The sequence below is a fragment of the Chelonoidis abingdonii genome, chromosome 6 (assembly GCF_003597395.2).
Source record: "Chelonoidis abingdonii isolate Lonesome George chromosome 6, CheloAbing_2.0, whole genome shotgun sequence".
NCBI lineage: Eukaryota > Metazoa > Chordata > Testudines > Testudinidae > Chelonoidis > Chelonoidis abingdonii.
In genome coordinates, this window is record NC_133774.1 from 97,763,862 (window position 1) to 97,779,054 (window position 15,193).

Sequence of the window (15,193 nt, forward strand, 5' to 3'; positions counted from 1 at the left end):
ATATATATTACAAATAAATTAATTTCTCCTCACTCCTATCCCACCTCCCCCACTGTTATCCAGATCATGAGCTAAAGAAAAAGAAAGTAATTAAAATTAAACAGTCTTTGGACCAAAGATATGTTAATACTGGCTCAGAGTAACAAAACTACTTACAACTGTATGTAGACCTATTTTTGTTCAAATTTCATAAATATCAAGCACATAGTTTTAAATATATACACACACACACAGCAATGAGAAATTGTGTATTTAAGAGCAATTGTGTAATTTAGATTTTCAGCAGAAGCCCCCAAAATATAATTCTTGCTGTATATTTACAGGCCACTTAACATTCTCCTACCTCTGAGTTGGGAGGGGGATATAAAAGATACCCTGCATCTAAAAATGAAGAAAAAGATTTTTTGGGGGGAAAAAAAAGACTCTCATACCTGGGAGACCAACTGGTAAAAGTACCTCCCTCAAGTATACCCTAGTGAGGACAATGACACTCTTACGCATTTCAGCAACATACAAACCACCTCTGAGGTTACATGATCCTGAAGAATAAACCTTAAAGACAATTAAAAGGTGTGCATTTGAATTATGAGTTTTACCACAACATCACTTACTCATTAACTCATTCTTTATAGACTTTTAACTCCTCCTTTAGGGCAGAACTACCCCTTGGTGCTCTGCTCTCCCTGTGTATGCTGAACTCTTTGTTGGTAATGTTACACTCAGTGCACACAGACAGAATAGATTAATGGAGTCAAAAATCTCCTATGTGGAGTCCAAGAGGAGAACTTTACCCTGTGGTTTGATCTGTTTGTAAAGCAAGCTTTCTAATTTAGTAATACTTAATGTATTTGTGTTGTCGAGTTATGGCCATAGAAATATGACTGATGACGGAGCTTGAAGATGTGCCATCAGTCCTTTGTTAAACTAGCTGTGAATAACTAATATTTTTATTCTATGAGGAATTACATAATGTAAAAAGATGCAACTAAAAAAGTCTCATGGAAATTTTTTTCCCTGTACACAGCAAAATGTTGGAGAGAGAGAAGACAGAGATAGAGATGTCTCTGCAGACACAGAAATGGAGTACTAGAAACACAACCACTGACGAGGAGAAACATCCTCCATGCATGTTGCAAAGGTGAGGTATTAGCCTTAGATGTAAACTGGCTGCTCCTGCGCAGTCAACAATCTGTACATGGCCGCTGGCATGGTATTCATATGAATCTGGGTGGAAACAAAACAAGGCAGTCAATGCTCCTCATACACATGATGCAATGCTTTGGAAATAAAAGGGTTTGTGTGCTTTCATGCTTACAGGGTATGTATGTGTAAGGGAGAAAGTGGCCCGAGACGAGAAGAAGAAAGTAGCTGCAGTGACATAGTACAAGGGAAAGACGTAACCAGTGAGTTTTCATGCCCATGCTAAGGTTTATTGCAGCACAATGCTGAGGTGTTGAGTTCTTGCAAACCTTGCTGAGGTTAACAGGAACTGTGGGCACTCAGCACCTCTCACGCAGGCTTTCTATTAAAAACTATGAAAACACGTTTACAATAAGCCTGGTTTAATCCTATTCTCATTTCCAGTATTTATATTTGGATGGTGGTAGGCAGCAAGAGGCAATGGAGCTGAAGTGTGTAATATCATCTATCCAGTTCCTACCTCACCAACAGCATTTGAGAGAATGTGAACGATCTTTTCATGGGGCGTTGCTACAATACTCTGTCCATTGATTTCAATGATCCGATGGCCCACTCGTACTCCTCCTCGCTCAGCTATACCTCCTCTCATAAGGCTACAGATCTTGAAAGGAAAGGATACAGTTATCAATGCTAAGCATGTTAAATTGTAAAACAACAGAGGCTTGTGCACAAATGACAAACTCAATATTTAAATAAACAAGTCTCCAAAGTGTAAAAAGAGTGTTTTTTTTTAAATATAGTGAAACACAGATCAGGATAAAATGGACTAGAATAACTGGTACAAAGTCAGTACTCATAATGACATAATGAACAGCTCCTCCCCTAGGTGCATAAAAACAAACAGAGTAAGTTGGCCATTGAAAATTACTAGTATTAACCCTTTGGACACTGGCACTTTGAAAATTTAGGAGATTGCACAGGTCCATAGTCTTTAAAGGATTTAGAATTGTATGTCTTTGACTTTCTCTGACTGTAAAGAAGACTCTTTCTGGCTCAGTTAGATATACAACTAATGCAGCCTGTGAACAATTTGCCCCGTACACCTTTTGGTTCTTTAGCTTAGAAGCTCTCTCTTATTCCTATGGCTGACTTTTTATACTCTAATATGACAAAGTATCTTTTCTGGCTTTTGACTTGGAAAGAAGGATTGGCCATAGGGGAGGTAATAAATTTTCTGATAAGTCAGTTTTTATTTCTTTCAATCAGAATGTGTGCATAGCCCTTGGTGGGCTGAGAGGTTTGCCAAAAAATTTCACAGCTATAAAAAGCATCACAGTAGAAACCTAAGGATTGCGAAAGCGACTTACGATCCCACTTTGTACACTGAAACCCAGCTGATATCGGAGGTCAGGTCTTCTGATCAAGACAGTGGTTACTGGAGGACATCTCACTATATTCAGTTTAATCCGGGTCTGGTTTTTCAAACCCTTTAAAAAATATATATATACACACTAAGACAAGTATGGGCTGAGATACCTGAAAACTGGCACTGAAATAAAACAATAGTTTGAATGCTACCATGGAAATAATACTGAACAAGCAGTTTGCTGTGTATCCATCATTACCAAGTAGGATTCCTAATAAGTACCAGATACAAGCAATATGACAACCTGTTAACTGAATGATGCAATGTCAACCTCTAGCTGTCAACATTTTGACAAGGTCATTTTAAACTGCCAAGAAATTAGACTTCCTGTGGGCAAGTTCTTTATTTTGGAACACAGAACATTGTTCTGCAGAAAGCGGGGGTGGGGTGGGGTGGAGAAGTAGGTCTGTGCAATTAAGCTGAAAACTGTCATGTATTTTGTTGCAAAAATAAAGTCTTAAATATGCACTTAAGATGGCTGCAAACACGTAGCTTTCCTGGATATGCGCGTTCAATTCTGTAATGCAAAAGGCAGAACTTACTTAAAATCCTGTCCATCGAATGCTTGTATAAGTAATGCTCAGAGACTCCCCCATTCTAAACTGAGAATATCACATTCACCCTGCAATCTTGGTTAACCACAGCAAAGCACTATCAAAACAGAAGATGACTGCATATGTCTGACCCTCATACAGTTTGAAGTTCTCACCATTCAACCCACCTAATCATCTCTGTCTTTCTCCCAGACTATCTTTTTTTTCCTGTAAAGTGTCCAGAACGGAACATACATTTCTCTACACTAGAATACTGTGTAAACATCCAGGCAACGCACAGACAACCTCCAACAATCACAATTCCTAACACAAAAGAAAGCTCTGTTAACGCCTGAGAGAAATACCCTACTTTTAACATTCCAGTGTCTGTCCAATTTACCTGGTCCCGTTGAAGTCAGTGGAAGTCTTGCCATTGAATTCAATGGGACTAGGATGTTACTCATGGTCTGAAAAGATTTCCTGATCTGTACAGGGAGTTATATTACAATCTCCAAGCTTTTACATATGGTTTATTCTTGCTGATTTTGTAGGGCCTCTTTCTACGAGACCCAGTACTTGAGTGTCTGTGCCATTCTGCTGGGGGCAAATGGCTTTTGGAACAACCCTAATGTGCATTGCAGTCCATTACCAAGCAAGTAGAGAAGCCAAAAATGAGAAGGAAATCTTCATTCACCTATCTGTTGGGGGAAAAGCTTGAAGTGGGGTGGCATGGGAGGGGAGAGAGGACAAATCTGCAGTAGAACTGAATCAACCAGCTTCCCTTCAGCGACCAGGTTAGCTGGAAGTTAGACGGTGCCCTATGTTCTAACAGAAATGGAGAAGATGCCCGAAGCCAATCTGCTAAATCTAAGATGTTTTTGTTAATTGATCCTTATTGAGCTACAGACGTAACCCCCTGTTCTTTTTAAGGGGAAGTAACCAAAGTATCCCCGCTGGACTAATGGAGTTCATACTTATTGTTTCTACTAATATGCAAATACAATCAAGTGCAATTTAAAACAGCCTCAAACTTCTCTCTTTCTCCTTTAATGGAGGAAAGAAACGGCTATATTCAATTTCATTCTAAATGAGGAAAGGGGTGCTTACTTAGGAGCTTATGTTAAGTACAGATCCATTCAATCCTCTCACCCATTGCCTCAAGAGGGTCTATTTTCCTGACGACTATGTCTAACTGCCTATTTATATTTATGTCAGTTGTATACACCCGCTCAGAGGTGGTAGGACAAACCGTGAGGAAAGAGTGCCAAGGCATTTCATTTCTCTGGTCTCTGCATAGCACTGCACTCAGTATGGCATGTTAATCAAGCCAACACAGGCTGGTTATAAGTGGGCATGCTGCTTTGGGAACCAAAGCAAATGAGATTATGAACTGAGAAGAGGCAGTTCCACAGCCAGCTGGCTCTCAGCAAAGCACAAGGCTCACTGTATTTTCTGCTCTACTTCATTCCATTTACTTCTATGTATTTTATTTACTGTCTGTGATGCACTAATCACAATCAGTGATCACCTACGTACCATAGGGAAATCGGCCTTTATGGACTACATATCCAGAAACAAGCAAATAGTAAGCAGGGCCGGCTTTAGGTCGATTCCCCCAAATTGGGCCCCGCGCCTAAGAGGGCCCCACATGCTAAGAAAGAGCGCCTAACTTTTTAATTTTTACTCACTCGGCGGCAGTCTGGGTCTTCGGCGGCATTTCAGCAGCGGGTCTTTCAGTGCTGCAGAAGACCCGGAGCGAGTAGGAACCGCCACTGAAGTGCCGCCGAAGACTCGGAACGCCACCGAATGGGCCCCGCAGTTCCTAAAGCCGGCTCTGATAGTAAGTATCCAGTTTGCAATCATTTGTGGCAAATATGGGTGTTTGCAACTCCAAGTATGCATTGCACATGTATTTTTGCATGCTCCTTTAAAAAAAAAAAAAAAGGAACACGGGCTCCTACTAAGCAATTTCTAAATTTGACAGAAATAATGCATCCCTTAAACACAGTCAGTTCATAATATTTTATATGTTGGGAATCCATGCCAATAGGAATAGAAAAAGTGCTATACTAGATTAGTTCAGGGGTCCATGCACACCAGATGCTTGAGAAAAAGATGAAAGCAACATAAGATATGGAATAGCCATTCCATGCCGGAAGTTTCTTCCTAATCTCGTCAGTTAGCACTTAGTTTATGGTTGATTAGTATGAAGGTTTGGATCCCTCATTTAAAAAAAAAAAATCCTCTCTAATGTGAGTATTCTCATTATTCACATAAACATCCAATTGTTTGTAAGGTAGTCCTGTTCATTGCATGCTAAGGAATTTTTGCAATGCTAAGATCCTTTTGCATTCTCTGAATATCTATTTTGGCCAATAATATACATACTGCTGGCCATTAAAATTGTCCTTCCAAGCAGAAGATGACCCATACGTTTGCAATGCTTTACAGCAATCTAGCTGGAGCTGTTCATACATCAGTTCTGAATCACATGCAATATATGTAATATATATCTCCTTTTTTTGCATATGATTCAGAACTGATGTATGAACAGCTCCAGATTAGTTTGTAGTTCTTTTCAGCAATCTGTGGGTCATCGTCTCATTGGATGGACAAGATTAATGGCCAGCAATCCCCATGACAACAGCCAAATGTGGGGACCGAAGCACATGTGTCAGAAGAGAGCTCCATAGCAATGAGATAGTGACGGTGTTCTTGTTGGAGAAGCAACCAGGGAGATTCTCAAGACATCGTCGCAGCCGTCCATTTGGAAGGACGCTGGAGGAGGAGGAGGAATGTGATGAAGCAGACAGACATTCTATATGCCAGGCCTGCAAATAATTACATTTTTGGAAATAACTGGTGTGTGATGGGGAACAAGCAGAGCAAAAGTGAGAACAGTAAGAGGTCTGGTAACAAAATAGCTAGATACGGAATTCCAATTACACCTCCCTGAACAATTGCACTTCCCTATGCCAGCTACAGACCCTTGCCCTCAAGGTAGGGATTTAGCCCCTGGAAACAAAAGGCTATTTTTGCTGTCACCCCCTTTCCTTTCAGGTGGGAGGAGACTTAATTTTCAGCTGTGATCTCCTTAGTAGTCTCAACATCAGCAGAGGCTAAATCAAACCCTGGCTTCCATCTTGGTGAGATCCTCCCAATTTTGGGCTTCCAGGGGGAAGGATGAAGCCAGTTTCTGTTGATCCAACCTTCCTCCATCTGTAGGGTAGACCTTCAACCCAAAAGGGTCATGAATATGTCAGCATAATCCTGGGCTGAATTTGTCCTAATCATTAAGAAACATTCTGAGCTTGGAATATGTAATTACATTTAAAGAGGGCCTGGGTAAAGGGAATAAACCAGCTACAACACCAAGTTTCTTGGTGTCCAAGGTAAAAAGCAGCAGAAAGTTGATTTATTCGACAAATTATGTTTTTTTCAGGAAATCAGGCTGCTTTTACCAAGGTTTGAATCTATTGCACTCAGACAAGGCCAGTAATCAGAGTAATGGTCAGAACATATTAAATGTTTACGTGTTAGGCTGAGTATCTCAAGTATTTCTATTACCTACCTATTGCAGAGTTTTCATTGTCAGATACACATATTTTAAATCTTTGAAGCAATTTTTTAGTTCAAGTGCTAAGAAACCAACCACAGCCTACAGATAATTTGGAAGGGGCACATAGACATTTATTTTGTGAACTACTAGACAAAAATAATTTTATTTCAAAACAATTTAATGAAAATCACCTAGCAAGAACTCATCAAAAAGGAGTATAAAAATCCAGCTTTACTCGGCATTTTGCTGGGTTGTTCTACAGAAGAATTTATACGTGTCAGATGTACCATTTCAGTACGTGACCTACAAACCATGTGGTGTAGCAAGTTGTAGGGCAGCTATTTGTTTCAATTTAGTTGTGCCTCTGACATTCTCAATGGATGCAGCATTTTCTTTCCATGAAACAGTAATGATTAAATACCCGTTCTCTTATAAATTGCAGGTACCCCAGCGGCTCTGCTTTTCCACTTGACATACCTGCTTTTTGCAATCACATACTTATGTAAATTAGAGGAAAGTTACCCCAATTAAATGTCCCATAGCGTTACTAGGTTGAAATAAAAATGTACACTTCAAAATATTCACAGGTTAACTTCATAATCATATAGAAGACAAATACTGTATGTTTTATAGTTTGAAAATAAAAATTGTCCAATTTACTACATTTGTTTTATCAGTCTTAGCACTCTGAGTCAAATTCCAAGATCCTTTTCTTCAGTCTTTACTGAAGCAAGGCTCCAATTGACTTCAATGGAAGTTTTGCTCAAGACTAAGATCTGGCTTCAAGATCTGGCCCTTTTTCTCTGAATAGTTTTGAGCTTTGTGAATGATGAAACACAAAGTAAGGCCAGGGTGACAAAGCTGGTCTTGTGGTTAAGGCACAGGATTGGTGGGGGAGCCAAGCTTCTATTCTCAGCTCGCCATAGACGTCTTGTGTGAACTTAAGCAAATCAAAGCTCTGCATTTTCATTTCACTCTCGAAAATGGGGATGATATTAATATTTCCCATCTCACAGGGGCCTACCAGGCTTAATTAATTAGAGTTAGGAAAGTGCTTTGAGATCATCAGAGAGAAATTGCTATACAAATGCAAATTATGAGTGTTGTTAGAGAGCATCCTTAATTTATATCTTTGTTGTCTTTCACTATTCCCATACAGTTTTTAAATGTGTAACATTTAAGAACATTCCCTGTACCTTTATAATACTCTGGCATGTTGAGAGTGGTAAGCCGACCAAGCTGGTACCATTAATTGACATGATTTGATCCCCTATGTTCAGCTTTCCTGACTTCTCTGCTGGTCCTCCATGCATCATGCTGGCTATAATAACTGTGGGCAAGATGGATCCCCAGCCAGATTCCACAATCACGACACCTAGAATTTCTCCCTTTTGCTTTTCAATGTAAACCTGAATTAGGAGATAGAAATACAGTTTCAAACACATACTATCATCAGCTACAGAATACAGCCTGTGTGCACACATACATATACATCAGGCGTGGGCAAACTATGGCCCAGGGGCTGCATCCGGCCCTTCAGATGTTTTAATCTGGCTCTCAAGCTCCCACTGGGGAGTAGGATTTGGTGCTTGTCCCACTCCAGCCAGGCAGCAGGATCAGGGGTCCACCACTCTGCCTGTGCCATGGCTCCGTGCGGCTCCCGGAAGCAGTGGCAGGTCCCCCCTCTGGCTCCTATGTGTATGGGCAGTCAGGGGGCTACGCATACTGTCCCTGCCCCAAGTGCTATTCCCACAGCTCCCATTGGCCAGGAACCACAGCCAATGGGAGCTCCAGGGGCGGCACCTGCAGACAGGACAGCGCACAGAACCACCCGGCTGCGCCTCCGTGTAGGAGCTGGAGTGGGGACATGCTGCTGCTTCCGGGAGCTGCTTGAGATAAGCTCCGCCTGGAGCCTGCACTCGACCCCTCTCATGCTCCAACCCTCTGCCCCACCCAGATCCCCCTCCTGTCCTCCAAACCCCTCATTGGCAGCCCCATCCCAGAGTCTGCACCCCTAGCTGGAGCCCTCACCCCATCCCCCACGAACCCCAACCCTCTGCCCCAGCCCAGAACCCCCTCCCACTCTTGAACACCTCACTTCTGGCCCCACCCCAGAGCTCGCTCCCCCAGCCAGAGCCCTCACCCCCTCCCGTACCCCAACCCCAACTTTGTGAGCATTTATGGCCCGCCATACAATTTCCATACCCAGATGTGGCCCTCGGGCCAAAACGTTTGCCCACCTGATATACATAGACACCAACACAGACACACACAACCTCTCTCTTTCTCACTCCAAGGCAAAAGCAATGAAACAGATGTGTTAACAAATTTCTATTTTATTTCTAGCTTGAAATAAATCAACATATTAATGTGGCAGGGAGGGGGCAGGGGAGAATAAGGCAAACCTGCAGCTGGACCAGGGCTGCTCACTCAGCTAGTGAATCACCCCTCCAGCAGAACCGCAGTGACTCAATCCTCTGGCATGCTGCAGCAGCCTATTCCCCGGCAGGGCCCAGATCAGATAGCCCCAAGGCACAGGTATTTCATATCAAGTTAGTCTGTGCAACAGCATTACTCAGCTTTGAACCCTCCGAGTGCCTTGCAGTGTTGCAGACTCCCTAGAGTTCCAGCCTGCCCTTGATGCTTTCCCTGTGCCTGTTCCTACCCTCTGCTTTGTCCATGCCCTGTCCTGAGGCTGCTCCAGCTCTGTTCCTCACCCTGCTCCAGCCCTGCCCCTGTTTCCTGACCCCCAGGCCCGTGGACTGACTCCAGCCCAGCTTCAATCTTTGGCCTGCTTCCTGACTCTGACTATGATCCTGATTTGGCTTGTCTATGGACTCTGACCCATGGACTGTCTCCAGTTCCAGTGCTGTCCTCGGCTCTTTCCCAACCCTACGACCAGCTTCGACTACCAGTCCAGCCACCAGGTCTGATCACCTAGACCTCAGGGCCTCACAGGAGGTGGTGGTGATGGGGTGGTGCAGGCAGGACTACGACAGTGAAAATATGCTGGTGATTACAGACTGGATTACATACCCTGTACACTGCAATGGTACACTGGTTCATCTTTATTAATAAAACAAGCAAAAACCATACTCCTTTAAAACACACCTGGAAACAAATGCTTTCATCAACCCTAATATCACCATAAAATGTCTGTTATTTGTTAAATCAACAGCTTGTTTTAAACTCCTTTAACTGATGTGCAGTGTCCTGCGTATTTGAAAACTGTTTGGTAAAACAGCACAGAACAGATGGCAAATCACTGTAACACGGATGAACTGACGGTTCCCTGTTCACTCTTCAAACAGAATTACCACTGGGTGTCCTACCGGGGAGGAAAGTGCTCTAGCCTGACCTGATGAAAGTCATTTGTGGAAAATGCTAATGGCTTTCTAATTGCTCCCAGTATTAGCTTGCATTTGGGACAGACCAGCCTAATGCTACTATCATCAGAAGACTGGGACATACATCTTTGCAGTTTTCAGACTTGGAAAAATGAATGAGGTCATCATTGTACATGTCTTGGGTGTTGAGCAGGTCGCTGTACTCCTTCTGGCTCAGGTCTTCTGGATTTATTCCATTTGCCCTCAGGAATTCTTGGTAGGCCACGCTAAAGGCTTGACCTATGGACTGTGCAATCAGCTGGGCCTGCAGCAGTTCCCCCCAAAAAGGAAAGGAAAATATCAAATATATAGCATTGCTGATGGTCTCGTTGCTGACACTTGCAGTTATGATCATGCTGTAAATAGTTCCCCCATATTAATTAAGCCACTTGAATCAATTCCATTTTTTTCTTTTAATATCATTTATAATACTAAAGACCAGGTTCCAACTTGTTCTGTATTAATTTATTTTGATTTCTGTGTGGATAAAAACAACCTCTATCTCAAGCTCTAGGCATCTGACAAAAATTACACACACACACACACACACACACACACACACACACACACACACACACACACACACACACACACAAACAACCAACAACAACCCCCCCACCCCCCAACATAATCTTATTCTCAGCCTATACAATTATTTAACCCAGCAAGGCAAGCTGTTACAACTGAAAAGCAAGAATAGTGGGCCTTCCTCTCACTGATGAAAACTCTTGAAGTAAACACAACGAAATCCTTCCTTCATTGTTTGACAGTTAGGCTGGAGAACAAGAACACTACATTACATTAGCTTCTCAGATGCCTACTGGGTAATACAGGCAACAACTGAGCTGCTCTGCCCTTTAACCACAAGCAGTACCATTCTCTTACAAGTCAGCATTACATGAACACACCTATAGGAAAAAGATGACAAGAATATTTGTTCCTCTTTTTTTCTTTTAAAGTCACCCTGCTTATATTTGTATCTGCTACCTATTGTCTATCTTAAATTACTCTCAAACTGGTGCAGATCTCATTGGTGACAACAGATGATCACTGGCACTTAAGAGGATGCAGTCACAATTACGCACGTGTGTGCGCGCGCACACACACGTATGTTGGGCCAAATTTTCATAAGACTTCAACTCTCATTTAAGTACCAAAATAAATGGCTAGATTTTGGGCACTGGGCTCTTTTGAAAATCTTGCCCCAACTGTGATGCTGAGTAGTTGGGAATCTGGCACTGAGCTATTTTGAAAATTTGTTCCATTATCAATAGTGTAGTCTCCATTGCTTAAAATATCTTATTAGAAACTCAAAAATAAACTCTTTCCCTACTGATTGTCCTTTTCCATATAAGTATTTAATTCCCCACCTTCCTGTGTTTAATGGAGCTGAAACTAAAACATCACTTTAATTGTTTGGGCACAGAGTTCATAGATCACAGTACTATAATTTGGAAGAAACTATGTGTTATTTAATTGCTCCTACAGAAGCAGCAGAAAGAGTCACATAGTTTCTTGTGATTCATGCTCGAACATGTCAGTCTTTCTAGGATTTGCACATTATATTCCTCAACAGATTAGGGCAATTTAAAGCAGGGATAAGTTTTGGCCAGCATCCCAGTGTTTGATGATGTAATGATTGCCAGTTAGCTGTTGGGTAGAGTAAGGTCATTCTAAAACTAAACGCTTCTGGGGCTACCTAGCTGTCCTTCTGGAGAAGCGAAAATGAGATTATAATATACACAAACAGACACAAGATTAAGATAATATACCCTGTGGAGTGTCAGGGCTCTTTACTTCTAATAGATAAAGTTACAATTTTTTGCTAGCTTTGTATTTTTTCCAATTTATTTTGGATTCTTAAGTCAGAACTTTTGCAGAATGGTTGAAAAAATGTCATGTAACTCAAGACCGTTGATCATGTTTCCTCAGATGTCTCAAAACACTATAAGACCACTTGACTGACCGTTGATATGTTTTTGGATCTCCTGACATTTAGGACTTTCCAAGACAACATTTATTCATGGGAGGATAATCATGATCTGCATAAATATGACCTAATCAAACCTCATTAGGTGACACTTGTGACTTCAGAAGGGGGATACCCCATTCTGATTTGCCAACAAACTCCTAAGAAGTAGTTCTAAGGAGTAGAAACCAGCCTGGTTATCACCTTCATAAGCTGAAGGAAAAGAAAAATTGCTTCTGTCCTCTTGCCATGTGATGCCACCATTCCTGATAAAGGGAGGTTAAGTCCGTTAATGGCTATTAGCCAGGATGGGTAAGGAATGGTGTCTCTAGACTCTGTTTGTCAGAGGGTAGAGATGGATGGCAGGAAAGAGATCACTTGATCATTACCTGTTAGGTTCACTCCCTCTGGGGCACCTGGCATTGGCCACTGTCAGTAGACAGGATACTGGGCTAGATGGACCTTTGGTCTGACCCAGTACGACCGTTCTTATGTTCTTATGAGACCTATGCTTTCTCTTCCCTCAGTTGGCCACTCTGCGTTAGGAGTCTAGAAATCCTCAACACCTGTTTTTGACATGTATAAGCAAACAGCCTATAACTAGCCAGCAAGTCCACTGGCATTAACCAGATAAGCCGAGAAAGCCACTGACTGATCTTTTTTCAACCATATCCCAGTATCTTGGAGTTGAAAGAAATCACAAGAGTCACAACAGCCATCCTGTATAAATATCACCTTTGTTTGTTTTCTTTTTCTGATTTTCATTAGTAGAGGAATGCTTCTACCTCAGCATTCTTGAACTTGTCTTTCTTTTTAACTCTAGCAGATGACCGGTAGCAGGTCTGTGCATGTGGATAGAACCCACAGAATTTATCTGAGAATGGTGCCTATGGAATAGTTTCTCAAAGACCTAAAAACAGACCTTGGTTTAAATAACCTCACTGTCTAAAAGATCTCACAGACATATATGTTATGGGTTGGGAGGTGTGTTATTTTCACCTACATGTAACCAGATGTGTTATTCTGAATTGTTTCGGAAAATTTCCTATAAACCTATGTTCAAGGGGCAGGGAAAATAAACTGATTATCACCTAACCGCTCATAATTTGGGCAGGCTATATTAACTGGAAGAGGAGCCGTAGTCTAAACATTAATTTCAATATAGGAGTGACCTGATTCTCCCTGTAGCAGTCATCTGACTGAAATAAGTATATCAGTTGCCACTGAAATTGAAAATGCCCTATTATTCTGCAGGCTGACAGCTAAACAAGATATGTTGACTTCTTACATTACTAGATACAGTTCACAAAATTGTTGTCTTATGCAGTATTAATTAACATAAGATAAATTTATTATTTGATATTAACAAATTTTATTTTAAAATTTGATTTGCCCATGTGTTTAATTTTATTTTACATTTTTTCTTTAGTTACTTAGCTTAGTCAAAAAAAATTACATAAAACTAGAGAATTGTGTGGACTGATGTATCTTTCCCAGGTGTCAGGGCCTAGAACAGCGAGGACCCAACGGTAGATAACAGAGACAACGCAGTACGCCACCTAATGGTGGACCAGAGAACCTGCCTTCTACAGTTCTCACATTGTCATGAACCCTGTTTAACTGGCTACTTAAAATGGATTTACAGCTGCTTTGCAACTTTCAGAGCAATGTAAAGCACAATAGTGACTCTGGTCCTGAATCTACAAATTCAACTGAGATTTTCATAAATTGAATAAGCATGGACCAGGGCCGGCGCTTCCATTTAGGCGATCTAGGAGGTCACCTAGGGCGCCAGGATTTGGGGGGGGGTGGGGGGCAGCATTTTGCCAGAAGGGCGGCAGGCGGCTCTGGTGGACCTCCCGCAGGGACGCCTGCGGCAGGTCCACTGGAGCCGCGGGACCAGCGAGCGGCAGAGTGCCCCCCACGGCGTGCTGCCGTGCTTGGGGTGGCGAAATGGCTAGAGCTGGCCCTGCACCTACGGCGCCAAAAGCCCTGGCGCCGCTCCTGCCTGCCACTACAGTTTCTCATTTAATGATGACAACCAACCAAAAGGACCCAATATGCAAAAGGCAGAAGAGTTCCTCTTTTTAGCTGAATTCTTTTTAAGTAACTAAAAATCAAACAGGACCATCAACCACAGACTTCAATCCTATCCTGACAAATGGTTCTCATATTCTCAAGCATAATCAAGTAATAAAATAAAATAATTCCTTACATCCTCAGATTCAAAGACATGGCAAATCATTTTGTATTGCCTCTTTCCGTCCTGAGAAGGGTGAGATGCCTCCACATTGTCCTGGGAATTAGATCGAGGCATTCGTCGCCGAGCCATCAGCACAACAATATTCCCTATATCTGCAATGTAGGAAATGGTCCTCAGAGGATGATCCATCATAGTTTCCTGAGTAAGAGAAATTCTGAGATCAGTGCTCGCTTTGAGCAAATGCTTAGTATGATTTTGATATCATGCAAATAGATACTAACAATGTAAAAACAACTGGCAGTAAATATACAAACACAGGCTAACTTTATGTATTCTGTCTGAAAAGATGTGAAAGAAAAGGGAATGTCAGTTCCACCAAAGGAACTGAAATTCCCATTTTTTAAAAAAATTAATGGCTGTTATATTTACTGGGTAACAGAACTCCAAATACAAAGACTCAGTTCCAGAGGGTTTGAACATGCTCTATATGCACTACATCAAGAATTAAGAATTTGGAATTAGCTACCTCAGCCAAACTCTCTAAGTATTATAGTGACAAATATCTATGAGACACTGGTAACAGACATATTAATGGCACTAGACTGTCTGCAATGCTGTACTGTGATACCTTTCAATAACAGTTCAATAGAGAGTGAACCACTATTACAACACTGACAAGATCCAACCCTGACAAGGGCACATCTTTGCATCTACCTGTGTGTCTGCATTCAACACTTTTATTCTCTGCGTAGAGATGAAGAGGTCCACCTCTGTCATGGGCTGAGATTCACCTTCTGGGGCCTGCAAATAAAATGGTTTAGAGTCACCAAATGCATCAGAGAACAGCCTTAATAATGATGTTAGATCACAAACAAGGGCGCACAAAGACACAGTCACCAGAACAGCAATGCAAAACAGAGTATTAAACTGCAGAAGCTGAAGATAAACACAAAGATATGGAAACTATATATAGGGAT

The 15,193-nt window shown here is 41.7% G+C and overlaps 2 protein-coding genes across 3 annotated transcripts in view; one reads left to right on the forward strand and one right to left on the reverse strand.

The window, feature by feature from the left end:
• Window positions 1-15,193, forward strand: part of ENTREP1 (endosomal transmembrane epsin interactor 1) — a 380,498-nt gene that overhangs the window by 60,357 nt on the left and 304,948 nt on the right. The gene's annotated exons all lie outside the window — the stretch shown is intronic.
• Window positions 253-15,193, reverse strand: part of APBA1 (amyloid beta precursor protein binding family A member 1) — a 162,973-nt gene continuing 148,032 nt past the window's right edge. For both annotated transcript variants that reach the window (XM_075067272.1, XM_075067271.1), the window contains 7 exons: window positions 14,931-15,017; window positions 14,229-14,414; window positions 10,130-10,309; window positions 7,855-8,067; window positions 2,508-2,627; window positions 1,661-1,801; window positions 253-1,224 (listed from right to left, as the gene is read on the reverse strand). In XM_075067272.1, the coding sequence (XP_074923373.1) occupies window positions 1,153-1,224; window positions 1,661-1,801; window positions 2,508-2,627; window positions 7,855-8,067; window positions 10,130-10,309; window positions 14,229-14,414; window positions 14,931-15,017 (999 nt within the window). In that variant the 3' untranslated portion in view covers window positions 253-1,152. The remainder of the gene's footprint in view (window positions 1,225-1,660; window positions 1,802-2,507; window positions 2,628-7,854; window positions 8,068-10,129; window positions 10,310-14,228; window positions 14,415-14,930; window positions 15,018-15,193) is intronic.